Source organism: Malus domestica, chromosome 09 (genome assembly GCF_042453785.1).
Source record: "Malus domestica chromosome 09, GDT2T_hap1".
In the NCBI taxonomy this organism is placed as follows: domain Eukaryota; kingdom Viridiplantae; phylum Streptophyta; class Magnoliopsida; order Rosales; family Rosaceae; genus Malus; species Malus domestica.
The window spans coordinates 21,442,142-21,461,270 of NC_091669.1; the positions used below are offsets into that span (position 1 = coordinate 21,442,142).

At 38.2% G+C, this 19,129-nt stretch overlaps 2 protein-coding genes across 3 annotated transcripts; both read right to left on the reverse strand.

Annotated features, from left to right (window-relative positions):
* Positions 1-454: 454 nt before the first annotated feature.
* Positions 455-787, reverse strand: LOC139187835 (pentatricopeptide repeat-containing protein At1g15510, chloroplastic-like). The gene has a single exon (XM_070804439.1). It carries the CDS (start codon positions 785-787, stop codon positions 455-457), a length of 333 nt encoding a protein of 110 aa, XP_070660540.1.
* Positions 788-1,343: 556 nt separating this feature from the next.
* On the reverse strand, positions 1,344-5,460 carry LOC114827024 (plastidic ATP/ADP-transporter-like). Of its 2 annotated transcripts, none has more exons than XM_029108408.2 (5): positions 4,229-5,460; positions 3,395-3,649; positions 2,625-2,768; positions 2,186-2,533; positions 1,344-1,947 (listed from the first exon to the last, which is right to left on the reverse strand). In XM_029108408.2, the coding sequence occupies exons 1-5, from the start codon at positions 4,979-4,981 to the stop codon at positions 1,594-1,596; spliced, it is 1,854 nt and encodes a 617-aa protein (XP_028964241.1). In that variant the 5' UTR covers positions 4,982-5,460; the 3' UTR covers positions 1,344-1,593. The 2 variants fall into 2 exon arrangements, with proteins under 2 accessions (XP_028964241.1, XP_070660751.1); XM_070804650.1 differs by having other exon boundaries at positions 2,625-2,765; positions 4,229-5,451.
* Between the last annotated feature and the right edge of the window lie 13,669 nt (positions 5,461-19,129).

Here is a 19,129-nt window from a genome sequence, read left to right on the forward strand (position 1 = left end):
GTCTACAACAATGCAGAAGAAGAAAATCTGATAAGGAAGACATTAGATATTTACCATGATCTCCGTTAAATGGAATAGGTATGCGATCTCATACCAATGTATGTCATGTGTCATACTGTAAGTTGAAGCACTTTTTAGGCCGTACGTGAAATTTGAACTGTAGCCTTAGTATCTGCAGAAAACAAATCCCACATTCAGAATCATTAGTGCATCAATAAACAGAGCTCTACAATCTCGTGTCAGTAAGTTCAATGCACGTCCTTATCCATTGGAAGTGGACAACGTTTTAAACCACTGTATTGCATAAAGAAACCAGGGTATTAAAAGTTTCAACTTGAAGTGCCCTCACAGAAAGCAGCAACTTCGCCTCCTGAGATCTCTGTGGTACATCTTCTTTGTGCCCAAATTATCTACAGCCCCACACTTCTCTAAGATTAAATATTCCTCCGGCAGCTCATTTATCTGAGTTTCCCCAGTAACCTTCATCCCCACAAGTGCAGGAGCCATCCTTGAAATGGTGAAATTTTTCAGTATCCCTGACAGAAATCTCCCGACGCACAACCTTGGAGATAAATTTGATAGTACCGTGACAGCTTTGGCACATGTAAAGGTTCTTAGTCACCCGTACAGGCATCCCAGGCGCTGTATTAATGAGCCCAAATGCAGCTGCAAGTCCTTCGCTGTGTCCACAAAAGATCTCCGCTTTCGAAGCTTCAACTTCATCTGAAGGACTGGTTTCAGGCTCTCTGACACAAGCGAATCCCATTTTATCATAAAATCCCTCCATAACAGCATTTATACATCAGTCAACAATTGAACCCACTCCAACTGAACTAAATCTTTTCAACTTACTGTGTGAGTTTGATTTGAATTTCTAAGTATACTGAAATTTTTTGGCTCACCACAAAGGACTTAAAAATATCTAAAATTGTCCTGGTAGTGTAGGCTTGTAACTACGCAGGGCATTAAAGTGATTGATGAGGTGATGGAGCCTTGGTCAAGTGAGGCATGATATTTGAAATCTGTTCACTATTGTGAAGTCACCTTAAGCACGCCTCAAGTCTTTCGGGTTAGTATGGACACCCTACCCTTACAGGTGGGGTAGCAAACTATGTCTTTTAATAATAAAAAAATATCTATTCATAGGCCTACTTTAAAAATAAAGTGTTTGCACCTCACAGGCATACAACGAATTTATGTGATTTAACTACAATGCTTACAAGTATTTGTATGTGACCGTCGTATGGTGTGATGGTACTAAGTATTGTACCAGTCCTTAATTTATGAGATGAAAACACAACATGCAAGTAAAATCTGGAATGCTTAGCTTTATGCATACAATATTTCCAATAAGAATAACATTTCTAAATAATGAATCAACCAAGTTTATTAATTCAATCCAATTCTACAAACTATTAGCAACTTCAACTAAACAGATATGTAATTTCAATACCTATGAATAAACTGGACTCATAAGAAGTCGTAAGCTGCTTATTTTTTAAGCAAACTAAGATCCTACCAACCAAAAACTTCACCAAATATTGCCGCTTCTCAATCTCATCAACCCTCTGGTTCTTCATCAAACAGGACACATCATATTCTGTGCGGAGGTTTTCCACCGGTTGGGTCTCCTGCTGTTGGATTCAGCACTGAGTCGCTGGCAAGAGGACCATTCCGACCTCCCTCTTGGGCCACAACTGGGATCTTAACTGCCGCTCTTTCCATCTCCTTCTCGAGCTCTTCCTCCCTTCGCAATGCAGTGAACTGGGTGTCTAGAGACCTGGCTGCTGCCAGCCATGCAAGAACAATCACCAGAAGTATTCCTCCAAGGTAAGGTGTTGAGTTGGCGAGTGATCCAAAGGTTAAAATCATAAACTGCTGAATCAGAGCACCACCAGACTTCCCCAGTGGGTTGCAGACAACATCAATGGCCGCCTTTCCTTTAACCTACAGAAATAATTTAACAAGGAACGTAAAACAATAGGGCTCAAAAGGAAACTCAAATTAGAAAAGTCAAACTTTTTCTTGAACAGGATTCAAAATACGACCGAAACCTCCCTAGATTCAAATAAGCTCCCCCAAATGTCTTAACTGATAGACAACATAAATAAATAAAAACAGCCACGGTTGAAACTATTTGCCAACCCAAATTCTAAAACCGCGAGTTGTGAGTAAGAGTCCAAACCTTGGTGTCCTCATCCAAGGGAATATATGCCATTTCTTTACACGGGTCAAACAAGCTGTACTTGGCACTCTTGCTGAAAATGTTTTGCAGAGCACCCACATATACTGCTGCAAGAAGAGGAGTCATCCCAAGGCTCGCAATAGCGGGTGAAAGTGGGCCACCAAACAATATCAGAGAGAAGAAACCAACTCCAGTCAGAAGTAGCACTGTAGGTGTGATCTTTGCAGCAACTCCCCATCCATATTTTTCGAATATAACTTGGCTGAGCAACATCATTGTGAAAGTTGCTATTCCGGTGGCAGTTGAGAAGTCGCCCATAAAAGAAGAGTATTCATTTGGGCTTGGAAACTGCATGGTTTGCAGAGTAACAACAAGATAGGCCAATTAGTGGAAAAAAAAAAGTATAGGCAAAGATTAAGAAAATCGGGCTAAGGTCTACCTGAGCCTTGAGCTTCGATTTCCATGTAACCTCCACAAGGTTGATACTAATACCATATGCAACCACCAAAGTGGCAAGATCTCTGATGTACGGTGAAGACACCAAAAATTTCAAGCTCTCCATTGTACCCATCTTTGGCTTCTCCTGCAAGGTAATTGAGAGTTATTAGAGATGCATCAAGTCCAAATATAGGGTTTCAATTGAGGATTTGCAGCAAAATTATGCAATCAATTGGAAACCACAGGTATCCTTCAGTATACATTCATATTTTCTTTTTTGGAATTCGTTCCGTATAGTTTAGAAAAATTAAAAATAGGTACAATGGTGCCACTTCATAACAAATGAGGCATCACTCAGCAATATGAAACTTCCATCCATGCCATTAGCATAAGAGTTATTACCAATAAAATGATAAACAAACATGATTTCTTAAACATTTCAAAGAAATTATATCGTTTTAATAACCCGGAATCATTCAAGCACCTGTTAACCAAAATTAAGAAATTAGAAAAAAACAGAAAACATGACCACTATGAAAATATTGCCATAAATTCCTGGACGCATTAACAATGACAACTGACAAGTGACCAGAGTACGTATAAGATAGTAAACAATATGTTACGTTTTTAACTTTCCAGAAACATATTAACAGATGGTAATGCCGAAAAATAGGAATGCTGATAAACAGAACAGACTGAATACTTGGGACCAAAAAAAACATATACATGCAGCCCCAACAACATATTTGAGATGTGACAAAAAGATATTACCTTCTTCTTCTTGCTACGGGTGGGAAGAGGAACATAAGTGTTTACCCACCAGTACAGGCCACAGATAGTTAACCCCAACAACACCACAATGCTCATCATACCCCTTAAGGACATGGCCCAGCCATCAACTCCAGGACCCAAATTTTGCCTCAGATTAGAGAAATACTTCACTGTTCTGCCTGAGAAAATTAGTGCAACATTCGCTCCCAATCCAAAAAGAGGGTAGAACCTCTTTGCTTCCTCAACGGTAGTGATCTGCACAAAATGCATGTAACCTTAATTATTTACAGTTCCCAGTCAATAACAGTGATGCAGACCTCAAACTTTGACCAGGGAAAACTTTGAGATCATTCCTAGTATTCTATAAGAATCCATATCTTGTTATACAACTCAAATTGGGGTTGTTGCAAAATAAAAACCGTAATATGAAAAAATAAATTCTGATACGAATCATGCTTAGAAACTAGAAACCGAGACCCTTGAGCAGAAAAGTAGTTCTTGTCCAATCTGCTGAGGCAAATAGCAGATAGAGATATCCAAAAAGGAATCTAGCATATTATACGTGTATGATTAAAATACCAAGCTTCCAATTCCAATCTCAAAACACATTTCAGTTATACTTCTGAGAAACTGACCCATCACTGAGACATACATACCATATATAGTGTTCACATAATTTCCCAGTCCTGAACAAATATATACAAAACCGAGACTGGAAAGTATGAACAACCAATCCAGAAATAGTTTATGCCAGATAAAATAATTATCAAAATAATCATTAGTTCATCTTCAAGATTATATTTTTGGTATGATAACATTTGTCTACGAAATGACCTGATTGGCAAACCCCCAGAAAAGCACAGAAATCACGACGCTCCCCCACAATTCAGCCATGACATAGAACAAGCAAAAGCTCCAAATCCTCAAAATTGCAAGAGGACCAAGGAATCTCGGGCCGAGAACGTTGAGAAGACTATCAGCAAGGGCTTCAGGGTGGATATAGCCGCTGAGAGGATACAGGACGAACCCGAACGCCCCAAAAAAGGCAATAAAGGGTAGAATAACAGTGTAGAAGAGAGCCTTCTTGGACAAAACATTAGAGAGTTTTGTGTAGAGTAGCATAAACCCAACAGCCATAGGCAGATTCACCCAGGTCTTCAAAAATGGTATAATCTCTGCACTGCTCCCTTTGGCTGTCACAACCAACACATCTTTTGTGTCCCTGAGGATTGTGTAATTGAACAAAATACAAAAGAACATCAACCCAAGCGGGATGATTTTCTTGAGGGTCACAGTCTCAATCCCAAGGAAGTTGGGCTGCTCAGATTCCCCAAATGCCGGCTGCCCAGCAGCTGCAGCCTCAGCCCTGCAGATGAACAAGTTCCTCTCTATTGGGGCAACCCCATGATTTTTTGGGACAAAGCTTGGAAATTTCGGGAACCCATTGGAGGATAGAGAAAACCCACCTGGGGTTTTGGGTTTGGTGGAGAAAAATCTCTGCTTTAATCCCAAAGAAGATTGAAAAACCCTGGTTCTGGGGTTTGAGGGAAGAGAGAGAAGCCCTTTGGTTTGTAAGACAGCCTCCATGTCTCCCTTCTCTTAGGTTCCTTCAAGAAAATTCAGAGGTAGGTTTTCTCAAGAGAAGAACATGAAGAGAGACACAGATAAGGGAGAGATAAGGTGGCTGCCTCAAGAAAAAAGATTGATTTTCAGAGAAGTGTAAAGGGCAGAAACAAATATTTTTATATTTCATGAAAAGGAAAATACAAGCCAAACCAATAAAATTTTCAAGTGGAGATTATTTTTCCAAGTTTGGAAGATTAAATTAAAAAATGGGTTTTGCAATCTGTGAATCATAACCCAGAAAGATGATTCTCCATCAGTGAAGAAGATAAGCAATTTTTTTTTATCAGAAATTTAAATTAAGCAGAAATGGAGTTATGTGAGTCAGATTAGAGTGTGAGTGGAGGCTAATTCGGAAAAATGAATGGGCAAGCGACACAGTCGGGGTCGACGGAAAGCAATCCCCGAAAGACTGCAAGACTGATTCTTGGGGCAAATTGCACTGACCAAAGTACACCTATAGTATGACACTACGATTTTTTGTTTTTTTTTTTTTTTTCTAGTAAGATCACCAAAACGCCCTTGAATGAGGACAAAATAAAGATGAGCCCATGCCCTTAAGATATTTTTCACTTTTTTATGGGATAGAAGCTTGAAATTGAAAATCAAAACCGACAAAGACCAAATCGGATTGATCTGAATAATTTGGTTTTTATGATTTTGAAACGGTTTCGATTTAAAATCAAACCACAAGTTAAAAAACAATTTAGTTTCGATGCTCTTAATATCTAGAACAGAATCAAAATTGAACCTGCTCTATAATACAAAAAAATTTAATTCAATACACAACAATGTATTAAAAGGAAAAGGCGTACGCGAGACGTTCTACGGATAGCCCTGCCTATGCGAAAGCCTTGAGGCGTGAGGCGAAACCTAACCTCACGAGCCTTATGATTTTTAGTATAAATTATGTATATTATGTAATATTTTGGTGGAATACTTAAGAATCTTAAGGGGAAAAACAAGAATAAACATTTTAAGAAGAAAAAATATATATAACGTTACACAAAAATAAAAAAAATAAAAAAAAACAAATTGTTGCAGTTCTATTAAATTAGGAATGTAATTGTGTAAATCCTAGTAGATATGGGAATGTATCTTATATTCCTATTAAGAGTAGATTACCTATTAAATGTTGTAATCCTAAAGGGAAATGTTTTTACCTATCCTACTACTATAAATAAAGGCACAATGAGGTGGAATAGAACACACCCACACTTACTCATCTCTCTTTCTCTCTACTATTGCCGCACATTCCCTCTCTCTCTGGCCTTCATAATTGTTCAGTAAATTATGTCTACAACACGTTATTAGCACGCTCTTAACGCTGCGCTAAAAAGAGTTTATTCTTCAATCAGGGGAGTATTATGTTTTAATCATTTTTTTTATGATTAATTTATTATTTTATTGAATTGATCTACATGATATTGATTCAATTTAATTTTTTTTATGTTGAACGTGGTACAACGCATTGGAGATGCAATTCCAACTTTCGATAAGGATCTTCTACAAATTCAAAGGCTTTTATTGTTTTTTGCCCATCAAGTACGCTTAAAATAAAGTAAGATATTTGAATCGACCATGAAGCATGAAAACATTCCCCATGATGCATGAACCCCCTATGTTTATATTTTCCTTCCGATATATATATTGTATATGTTCATATATTTGTCAATATATATATTTGTTTCATGCACTACGCAAGTATATATGCTATGTGGAATTTGTGAGTCAAATTATATAAAATAAATTAGAAGAAATTTAGGGTTCTCAAACCCTAATTCTGTAGAAAAAATATGGGTACTTGCAGCACCACCACCGCGAACACCTTGGACCCCTCAAGGCAGCAACCCTAGGGCTTTGCTGCACTAATCCAGACCACTAGGCCTTTCGGCCTGTCTCTGTTTATAGGACCTGCAGTCCCTAAGCACAAAACCAGCAGATTTTGGCCCATTGTCCCGTGTCCCTTGGCCCGTGAACTCACTGGGCTTCACCCCAGTCTCGACCTGCTTGCCAGCAGCTTTGGTTGCTGAGCTTAAGTTGCCTCGGACCTAACCCGCAGGCCAGCATTTCGCTGGGCCTAATCCATGCCTCTTCTTTAGCCCAAAGAGCTAGCAGCTATTGCTGCTGGGCTCCATGCTCTCAGCCCATGGCCTGAAGACCATTCTGTGGGCTGCTTTTACCCAACCCGAACCCCTCATTTGGCTCACGACACCTAGCCCTATCTTTTGGGCTATGGTATTTTCAACCCAACGCTATTATTTAGCATTTTAAATACTTTTAACTCGAATGTTATTATTATTTTTGCTTCTACGATCAACCCTAAATGGTCCCGATCTATTGAATTAATTAAAAGTGACATGCAGTCCATTAATCTAATAATGAATCCAAAATTATTGACTTGAAGATCACTTTTGGACATTAACGATTTAATAATTTATCTTTATACTTTGAACTGTTGACTTACTTTCTTAGTCTCGAAGCACTCACACTTGAGTTCTCAAAGAACCTCAAATCCACTACACTTAGTTGTATATTGCATTCTGTGTTCTTGCAGGAACCTCTCTTTTATGAACTAAACATTCATAAACTAAATTGAACTTGTAGTTTCAAATGTAGTGCCTTCGAAACCTGAAGATTTCATAAGACAAAACACCCATGAAAACCCGACATTTTTCATGAAAACCATGTCTTAGAACTCGAATGTTCTAACTTTGATGCTTGTGGATGATTCCTTCCCATAGCAACAATCACAATCTTGTTCCCTCCAATTCAGTGGATTATCAAACAGTCACAAGTTTGATTTTCCTGATTTGGATGTTTTTTATTAGAAACCACTTTATGTGGGGTACAAGACGTGAATCTCCACTTGACTATCAAGAAGCTGAGAAACTATTGAAGCCAACAATGGCATGACATAGCTAAATAAAGCCTCTGCCATGATCTTCATTTGAAGACTTATACCCAAAGCATTACAAATGGAAATACCAACCGAACGAGGATTCCATGGCTCTTTGGCTCTATGGACCGCTTACTCATGAAAAACATTGCCTATGGTAGAATCAGGGCCTACCAAGGTGTGGCATCATGCCCGAAGCATGATCATTGGTACCTAAGGCCTAAAACTTCAAGAATAAGGGATAGTATTCCTGAACCTTAACCCTACGGAATCTATTTCCATCTCGATGGAATAGACCTTTGGTCATGCACTTGTTCGTGCCCCTACCAATGTTGTTAAGGAGTACCATTCTAGTAGTCAAGACATGAGACTAATTTTGCTCCACCAATCACCATTTGAAGAACAACATTTTGACATGGATGGCCTTGTTGGCCGAATCCCCTTAGTAAACCATTTACTTTGTGAACATTTTTCCATGTTTTTGAATTCACGTTTGGTGTATGTTTTACTTATGGATAATCTTATTGATATTGTCCTCGAATATGAGTTAATTGAATCATGTTTCTTAATACATGTGACCCAATTCAATTAAACATGTGATTAAGTAGGAATGTGGGAAAGTTAGTTGTCTGGATGAATACGTACTACGCCCACTAACTTTACACCTAAATCACATCTCTAACAACGACTTCAGGTCTATCAAACCTGATTAAGAGCATTGGCACGCTCCTCATTGTATGATTGGTACTGCATCACCATTTAAGGGACCTTAAATTCTCCCTGATGTTGAGTTTTTAAGGATATTCGAGATGACAATGATCATAAATGAACCACTGAAGAAAATAGAGTGGAATATCTTTGCACCACCTCCAAAAATGAGCCTGAAGCTTTGATTTAGGGCCAATAGGTTGTCTCCCAACTGGAAACATGCCATATGTGGCCGGCTTGGAGCTGGGTGATTGAACAGTTTACTTGTTTTGGCATAACTTTTTGGGACACTTAGGTCAAACATTGATGCTACGACGCATCTCTTTACCCTAAGTAAAGATCTTGTGCCTACAAGCACACTTTACCAAAACCCGCTCGTTTTGGGAAATTTGATTTTCTATATCATTCCTCGCAAAGATATGACACGACCCTCTTTTCACAGTGGATTCAAGGGAATATATGTGGATTACTCCAACCAAAATGCGGACCATATAAATACTTATGGTTTTGGTTGATGAATCGACAAATTGGTCACATGTTTGTCCACAAACAGTACTGCTAAATGATGTGGTAAAAACTAACATACAAATTAAACCATATTAAGATAGTTGTAGTACGCGTAAGTAGGGATCATTCTAGGCCGGGGATTAGTTAGGTATGCTAATCAACACAAATTAAACTTAAAAACTAAAACTAGACTCAAACAACTCAGAACAAGCTAAACTGACTCAAAACACACAAACTAAGTTAATTTGACTCAAAATAAGAACTAGAATTTAATTTGGACTAAAAAGACTCAAAACAATGAAAAACAACCAATATGGACATATTCTAACCTAAGAACACAAAATAGAAAGGGGGTTTGGTTTTTTACGAATTTAAGACTAAAAGCAAACAGATTTAAAGACTCTAAATACTTTGGACGAAATTGGTGATTTAAGGGGTGAATGGCTAGCTAGAGGGTCCTTCTCCACACATGACACATATGCATAAAATCGATCTCCAGTTATTCTTTCAATAAACCATGAATGACAATGCTCCAAATTAATCGTGAGGAGCACAAATTAACTTTCAGATTTTTCTAAGTTCATTGAATTGGACTCAGCAACGCAACCAAATTATTCTTATCAAGTTCCCTACATGAACAACATAATAGAGATACATATCAAAGATCATTAAGTTCTATGAAAATCATAAGCATTGACAAGGCATTCATAGTTATGAACTGCATGATACTCTTGCCAAGATTTCTAGAAGAAAAGGAATAAAAGGTGCGGCACTACTTAAGATCCGGAATAGGGCTTCTAGAAGGGGTATTTAGGTGATTTAATGTGCAATTGATCCCCCCTTGCAGCTGGAATTAAGGTAGGAAAAAATTAGGATAGGATAAGATAAGATAAGGTTAGTTTGGATAAGATAAGGTTGGATAATGTTTTGGATAATGTTCCTTCCTTTTAGATGATTCCTTATCTTCTTTGTGTTGACTTTATTTTCCTCATCTCTTCAGCATATTCCTAGCCTCTTGAACTCCAAAAACGTTCATCCACCTTGCTCCATGCATGTGATATCCATTATTGGCCCAAAAATGCTCCAAAATGCTCTAAATTATACTTTCTTGCCAACTTTGTCATTTGAACCTACAAACACATGAAAATAGCTTAAAACACTATAATAAACAGAAACTAGCTATGAAAATGCAAGAAAAGGCTTTCGCTAGTCCTCGAGCAAAACGAAATGAACAAAACATAACCTAGACCTTCCAATGTTTGCCTTAGGGATTTCCAATGAAACATGACACATTAAAAATCACTACTCCCACATATTTTAGTTATCCTTACCCCTGAGTGCATTCTTAATCGCAGTCACCACTCACTAGCTCGCATTTAATCAATTAAAACAATGTTTTGAATGTAGTAACATGCCTTAGAGAATTCCCTCAATTCCTCACCGGATATACTCTCTATTTTCACACAGATTTTCTGACTACATTCCCTATACTAGGTATATGTGAGAAGATTGATGTAAACATGTAAACTAGCACTCACATATGTTATAATCAAAGAAAGGACTTTCTGAAATTATCAATATAACATGTATATGATCTCATGAAGGGAATGCCACTACTTAGAAGCAAGAACCATGGATTCCATATGCTCGTACCAATTTCAAACTCCACATATTGAAACACATAACAACCAAGATAAAAGTCTAAGGGTTGTAATGGGGCTAAGGGTATTGGCTAACAAATAAACGTTAAGGATAAACAAAGGTTCTTAAAGCAATAGTAAGCAAAAATAATGAAATCAATACTTGAAATTCAACTTTTGAATGTAGCAACCAACTTTAAACACAAGGGGAAGATTCACATAATACTCAGGGCCGGATTCAAACTTTTGGACCCTTTCTTCAACAACCAATACTTGTGAGTTCATTCTCACTTATTTAGAACTCTTTTTCTTTTTTTCTCAACTTTTTTCTTCTTTTTCACTCTTTTATTTTTTTTTTCTTTTCGTTAGAAATAACGTTCTCCCACACTTGTTTTTCTACAATATGTTTTATCAAAAGGAATTCCTTCTAAGTCATGATCCACTATACTTTAAGAACAAGGATATGTATAGTCCTATTCTAGGCTAGGTAAGGATAACGTGGCTGACAAAGAAAATAGGCTAACTAAGGCTCAAAAGGGTTAAACCTACAACACATATGCAAGGGATTAAGGCTTTTTGGCTCTGGTTTAACTAAACAACATCATCTCATTATATGTTATGCACTCAATTTAAAGCTTTGAATGAAAATGGCATGAGTTCTAGTATTTGGACTATAATGATGAAAACGCATTCTAAGTAGCAACCAAGCAAAGAAATAATGAGATCATGCAACAACTTTAGAAAACAAGAACATCACAGATTAATAACTCTCCAAACAAAGTTTAGGCTCAAATCTCTCAGGGTTGTAGCGTTAGTTTGAGTTCCTTCCTTCAAGCATGTTACAAAAACTTTTTTTTTTCCTTTGTGATTATATGTGAATTCGTTAATGACAACTACAACCAAGTATTAACCAAAGAGAATATCAAACTTCTACCCATATTTGTAACTTTCTTTAACAGTCATGCATTAAAAACCAAATCCTCATCATTGTGTTATAAGGTACCCTAAGAGACAAACACACAAAAACAACTCTAAAATGACTCTTTTTGGGTTTTTCAAAACTGTTTTTTTTTTTCAAATTTTCTTATTTTCCCTTTCAGAACACATTAAAACACTTCAAAACACAATAAAAACACTTAAAAACAGTGAGAAACAACTCTAGAAATGATAAGTGATAAAATCCCATGAAAATCAATGAAAAACACTTTGTTTACCCCCCCCCCCAACTCTTAAACCAAACATTGTCCTCAATGTTTCAAACAGAGACTAACATGCAAGCAAGCCAACAACACAACTAACAATCACGACAATCATGGCAAAGTAAAAGTAATAAAGAGTGAGTTTAAGAACGCAAATCTGGTTATGGAGTCGGACATTCCTAGGTCTTCTTTATTTGAACGCATGGGTTGCCTCCCAAGAAGCGCTTGCTTTTACATCTTCCAGCCGGACGATACCTCCTTTTAGGGTCCATTAAGGTCCACGACATGGAGTTGAACTTTGAATGGAAGGTGATACTTGAATTGATCCGGCAATGGTTTAAATTCTAGAGTGGGTGCCTGAATCATCAACAACCTGTTAGTAGAAAATGAAATTGAAATCCGAGGAGGTGGCTTACCTATGTGCTCCAACAAGAACTCAAGGACAAACACCACTTCTTTGAAAGTTTCAGGAACTTTGCACTTACCTAGATTTGGTGTGAGGGTTGTGACTTGTCCTGTGTCATAAAATCCAACTTCTTTGGGGTTAGCTGTCTCAAGTACATCCTCTTTGATGAATTCTTGATATTCCCCAGCCACTTCTTTCTCTTGAATCATTCTTCTTGTTGTACAAAGTTCTTTGAACAATTCAACACATTCTGGAACTTGATTTGTTGTACCAAGAATCAGGATATTACTTTGCACCTCTGGAAGGGCTTCTAAGATGTCTTTTTTCACTCTTTTCTTCCTTGGAAATCATGAACCTGTAAGGGATAGGGACATTTGGTGGAATGGGGTTAGAAATAATTGAATTTGGAACAACCGTACCTAAATTGGATGGCGTATAAGCCTTAAAAGGCTGCGGCAATGGGTGCTCTTCCTTTGCCGTGGCCTTTTCCACCTTTTCTTCTTCTTGTAGTAGTTGTTCATCCACGTTCTGGCTGTGTTTGGACGTTTTTGGGTCAGCTCCAACCTCTATACTACTTCCTAAGGTGATGGCTTCAGCGATTTCAAAATCTCCCGTTGGATTGATAATGGTTGAGTTGGAGAGTTCACTTTGTTCTTGAATTTGCCCCATGAATTTTGTGATCTCTCTAAGTTGATTTTTCAATTCGCTCATCTCCTTAGCTTGGTTTTGTAAGCCCTGGGTCAAAAAAGTTAGTACATCAAGAATTTTATCATTATCTATGGACATACTTGAATTCGATTAGAATTGTTGTGGGGGAGGCTGTGGTGGCTGCAGAGGTCTTGAATAGAACTCTTCAGATTGCTACCAATATCTGTCTTGTTGAAATTGTTGAGGTTCCCTCCATATAAAATTTGAATAATCTCTCAAATCTGAATTGTAAGTGTTGAAAAACAGGTTGTTCCTTGATTGATTATGGCTTTGATAACCCCAGGCACCTCATTCTCAGTTAATTGAGGATGTTGATGAGTTTGATATCCTTGCCTATAGGACACACCACATGTAAGGACACTTTTCATTGTGGTCATTTCGATATACTACGACAACTACGAAGTAAGATTCGCCATTTGAGCTTCAAGATTAGCAATTGCCATGTCTTGCTTCTCTAGTACCTAAAATCAAAGAAAGAAAACTAAATCAAATATCAAAAGTAAAATAAACAAAAAAATAGAGGGATTAGCAATTTTACTAATCCCCGGTAACGGCGCCAAAAATTTGATATGGTAAAAACTAACACACAAATTAAACCCTATTAAGATAGTTGTAGTACGCGTAAGTAGGGATCGTTATAGGCCGGGGATTAGTTAGGGATGCTAATTAACACAAATTAAACTGAAAAACTGAAACTAGACTCAAACAACTCAAAACAAGCTAAACTGACTCAAAACACACAAATAAGTTAAATTGACTCAAAACAAGAACTAGAATGTAATTTGGACGAAATTTGAACTAAAAAGATTCAAAACAATGAAAAACAACCAATCTGGATAGATTCTAACCTAAGAACACGAAATAGAAAGGGGGTTTGGTTTTTTACGAATTTAAGACTAAAAGCAAACATATTTAAAGACTTTAAATACTTTGGATGAAATTGGTGATTTAAGGGGTGAATGGCTAGCTAGAGGGTCCTTCTCCACACATGACACATACGCATCCAAATTGATCTCTAGTTATTCTTTCGATAAACCATGAATGACAATGCCCCAAATTAATCGTGAGAAGCACAAATTAACTTTCAGATTTTCCTAAGTTCATTGAATTGGACTCAGTGACGCAACCAAATTATTTTTATCAAGTTCCTTACATGAACAACATAATAAAGATACATATCAAAGATCATTAAGTTCTATGAATATCATAAGCATTGACAAGGCATTCATAACTATGAAATGCATGATACTCCTGCCAAGAATTTACTTAACACAATCATGACTAGTGACTTTTACTACTTGTGAATATAAGTTCATAACGATTAGGTGAAATTCCCTTATATCCTAGCATCAAATCCCTGCATGCAAACTAAGCGTGCACCCTCAATCAACACACAAAAATAAATTATCAATCAAACAGATAAGTAAATTGCATTCACAATTCATGGAATCATAACTGGATATAATCAATTCATATCACATATATGTTCATGGCTTTGAATTCACCTCTAACTAAAACGAAATTAGTTCCACATGTTCATCATAATTGAAAACCAAATTAAACTAAACATTGGACTAAAACTAAGGATAGAAAGATCCCAGAAACGCTCCAGCACTCCAATGGCAAATTTGGCACAATCCTTGGCTGCTAGGCACGACACAAAGGCTCTCATTCTCCTTGCAAGCACATCACAAGTCTTTAGAATCTCTCAGAAACCTGCGACACTCATGTATATTTTTCTCTCTGATTTCTCTATTGCGTGTGTTCTGAAATTAGAGTCAGAAATATGTATTTATAGGCTAGGGTTTCATCACAAAGGTTGTGAAGGAGAAGGATACACAATCCTAAGGAAAAAGGACTAGGAAATTCGGCACAAACCTTCTAGAAAGGGTGTTCTGGCAGATTTCTAGAAGAAAAGGAATAAAAGGTGCGGCACTACTTAAGATCCGGAATAGGGCTTCTAGAATAGGGTATTTAGGTGATTTAATGTGCAATTGATCTCCCCTTGCAGCTGGAATTAAGGTAGGAAAAAATTAGGATAGGATAAGATAAGATAAGGTTAGTTTGGATAAGATAAGGTTGGATAATGTTTTGGATAATGTTCCTTCCTTTTAGCTGATTCCTTATCTTCTTTGTCTTGACTTTATTTTCCTCATCTCTTCAACATATTCCTAGCCTCTTGAACTTGAAAAACATCCATCCACCTTGCTCCATGCATGTGCTATCCATTATTGGCCCAAAACTGCTCCAAAATGCTCCAAAGTGCACTTTCTTGCCAACTTTGTCATTTGAACCTACAAACACACGAAAATAGCTTAAAACACTATAATAAACAGAAACTAGCTATGAAAATGCAAGAAAACAAGCTAACTAAGTCACATAAATATGCTCCTATCACTAAACCTCATGGCCGATTGAGGGTTCACCACCCTAATTATCCCTTAAGGTCCGGGAGACTGGATAATGCCGGAGAATTTATATTGACGATTTTTGATAAAGTATTGCGTGTATTTTGGGTTTATAATTGAACATTGAATTCCCATGTTCACCCCAAAGAGCCTCGCCTAGTGATCATAAAGCGCAATTTAAATGATTGTCCGAATTTTGGTAAATGTACCAAGTTTTCATTTTCTGCCTAGGGCTATGCAATCCTTGTACGCAATTATGTTGGTCCGCCTTAGGGCCCATTGCCACCCAACCTATATGACATTGCAGTTGGTTACTGGGTACGAATGTGACGATTTTCGTATGTACACATTTGGGTGTGCATTCCATGTGCCAAGTTGCGCCACCGTAACGTACCACCATGGGTCCTCAAAGAAGGATGTGTATCTTTTGTCGATCATGATTCTCTTTTACAATATCTCTCTTAGATCCCTTGCATGCGATCTCTTTACCACTCATTTGCGGGTTGTCACTTTAATGAGACGGTGTTCCCGCCGTTAGGGGGAGATAAAAACGTCAATGTTCCTAGAAAATGGTGCTAATTTGCATGGACGTTACCTACTATGTATCATCTCGATCCTCGTATCACACATGTATGATAAGTAAGTGTGATGAAATCTAGATTTCAGAACGTTGCACCAGACACATTCCTCTGATCTAGCTAAAGTGACGAGATCATATACCAGTTGCAAACATGCCTGCAAGGATAGACGTACTTAACGGACGTCGAGTCAACATCCCTGGAGGGTGTGCCTCCCTTGTTGGACGGTTTGGACGCCCTTGTTGGACAATCTGGTACACCGGCGGATAGCCAATCAATCTGTCTTGGCCTGAAGCATGACAAATCATTTAGTTCATAGGATTCACTTCCCTAGAAAAGGAAGATACGGCACAACAATGAATCTAAACTCGATCGTTGTCTCAAATCATTTCCATCTGATGAGATTATTCTGAATTACTCCCGAGACTTAAAGTTCTTGGTCCAGTATACTAGTTTGGATGACCTAAATGAAATTGAAATGAGATTATCATCAATGATGTTTTCACTTATATGGTAGCTACCGACATAAATGAAAAGCGACGATATTGAACTGTGTTCCATTGATTAAGTGACAACATAAAACTGATTGGACAACTAAAGTTACAATCTAGATCAAATTCCTTACCAAAGTGTGTTTTGGACCTGTCGTTCCTACACTGCCCAAGGTAAACCTATTATGTTACAAATGGGAAATGAAGCGTTATGAGATGAATGAAATAGTGCGATATGATGCATGTCTTATGGGTCAAGGTTTCTCTCAAAACGTCATGTGATTGATAGCAGCATTATGAAATGTCGTTAATGTTTTCTCCATGGGGATATAGATACGGAGATTTACATGTAAGTTCCCGAAGAATTACATGAACTGGTTGAAATAGTTCCAAAACCACAGAACACCCTCTTAACTTGTTTGAGGCGTTCACTTACAATCCGACAGGTATGGTATACCCGTCTAAGTGATTATTTGATTAGTTAGGGATATGAAGTATGCCCTTGCGTGTTAAACTATGAAGTCTTATTCCAAATTGCTAGAGTTGTAGTTTATGTCGTTGACATATGTTGATGCACAAAATCAGCGAGGACTTTGGTACAACAGAAAGTGTCAGGTTTATGACCTTCGCTTGGTTGCTTCGATCACTAGTGAAGATAAGTACGTAAATGAATAGGGACAGGGAAGCAAACACAAGATGTACGTGGTTCACCCAGATCGGCTACGTCCACGGAGTAGAGGAGTTCTCATTAATTGTGAAGGGTTTACACAAATACATAGGTTCAAGCTCTCATTTTGTGAGTTCTAGTGAATAGTTTAGTACAAAATGACATTAGAGATTATTGTGGGAGAATGATCCCTATTTATAGATGAGAGTTTCTAGTTTTGTTCTAACATTGACACGTGTCGTGTTGTGATTGGCTTCTGATGTTGACATGTGTCGAGCTGTGATTGGCTTCTGATGTCGACACGTGTCGCATTGTGATTGGCCTCCTGGTTGAAGGGAAGCTCTTCTGGGTCCTTAATGGTATAACGTTGACTGGTGCTTAGTAGTTTCGGGATTGGTCAAGTATGGTACAAACAGTGCTCCCCTAAGTTCCCTAGTGAGTTAAGCTCCTCGGTTGGGGACTTGCAAGATCCAAGCCATTGAGTAATCACGAAACTTCTAAGTACTGAAGTGTGGTATCATTTTCACGTGCCTTATCTGTCTCATATGTAGATGTGGCATCTTCTCTGGAAGTACTTTTCCTCCATCCATGGGTGGTATCTTTAACCGATGAAGATGCACAAGGTAATGTATCAATTTCACTTGAAGCTTACTTGTAGTTTCGGGCTTGGTCAAGTGCGATACAAACCCTATAGTAGGAATCCCCCAAGTCGCCGAGCTAGGAGATCTGCTGAAAGAGGTGACAGACAAGGTAAGCAGTCAAACTTCCAAGCAAGCAACCCAGGATCGGAGGTTCGACTTTGGCTTCCGGTTGATTGTTCTCCTTCTCCTTGTCTCTCATTCAGCTGCCAGGATAAGAAGAAGCAAATGGAGAAGAGATGATATGAGATACTTTTGCTTTTGAAGAAGTAACTTTCCACAGGCTTATTCTTGAACTGTGCTTGAGGGTTTTCTGGTTCCCTTCAGAGTATAAGGCCGACTCAAGAATTTGAGGGTCAAAACAAGTCCATCAAATCTAGAGTACGTTCGACCTTGATGATATGGGATACTTTTGCTGTTGACGGAATAATGAATGTGGTATGGAAATGTGTCGTGCTGTAGTGATCTGTTTCAGCTCACCGTTGAACCTTCTGCTTCAATCTTTTGCATGGCAGAAGTGGTGTGCAACCTTTGCATTTAAATGGTCCTTCAGAACATTCCTTCATAGTGACTCATCCACGCTTGGCAGCTTCAGTGTAAAGAGCCAATATCTGATCAACTGTCATGAGGTATGTGCCGGTGGAATTCATGACCTTGACAGCAGTTGAGGATGAGTTCTCGAGAGCAATGCTAAGTAAGCAACCAGGCAAAGGTCTCAGGCAGTCAGTTCCAAATTGGAGGTTTGATTTCAGGTTCCGACTGACTGCTCTCTTTCTCTTTGTCCTGCAGGTGTGGACAAGGACGAAGACAAGGACAGGAAGAAAGCATGATATGGGATACTCTTGCTTTCGACCCTGATGATATGAGATACTCTTGTTCTTGGTGTGGCTTATTTGCTAAGGTATTATCGGGGGAAATAAAGCTGAGTATTTCGAGAGGTTATGTTGAGGGTGCATTCTCGAATGCGAGAAAGGGTTGAGCATTTTTGCAGGTTTGCCTGTCCGTTGAGGAGGGAGGTCGATGTATATAGGGATTTCCCAATAACAAGTAGTAATGCTATTCCTTTACCCTTCTTGGTCACAATAATGTAGTGGAAGCTGCCAGCTTCACGTGTTTTAACTTTGTCAAAGCACTTTGAAAAAGTGGTATGTGGTATCTGGAAAGTTGATGTTGCGTGTGAAGATTACAGACAAGCTTTATCTAAGGAAATCTGGCTCTCGAAGTTCTAAGAGCTGTGCCTCTTCGATTTTCGAACAAGCAATC

What these genes read in the sequence shown, in the direction of transcription:
- LOC114827024 (XM_029108408.2), bottom strand. Translation starts at nt 4,981, where the DNA reads ATGGAGGCTGTCTTACAAACCAAAGGGCTTCTCTCTCTTCCCTCAAAC. An exon ending in TCTGGGGGTTTGCCAATCAG is followed by an intron (nt 3,650 to 4,228) that starts GTCATTTCGTAG and finishes CATTTTGTGCAG; the next exon opens with ATCACTACCGTTGAGGAAGC. An exon ending in AATCGAAGCTCAAGGCTCAG is followed by an intron (nt 2,534 to 2,624) that starts GTAGACCTTAGC and finishes CAAACCATGCAG; the next exon opens with TTTCCAAGCCCAAATGAATA.
- LOC139187835 (XM_070804439.1), bottom strand. Translation starts at nt 787, where the DNA reads ATGGAGGGATTTTATGATAAAATGGGATTCGCTTGTGTCAGAGAGCCT.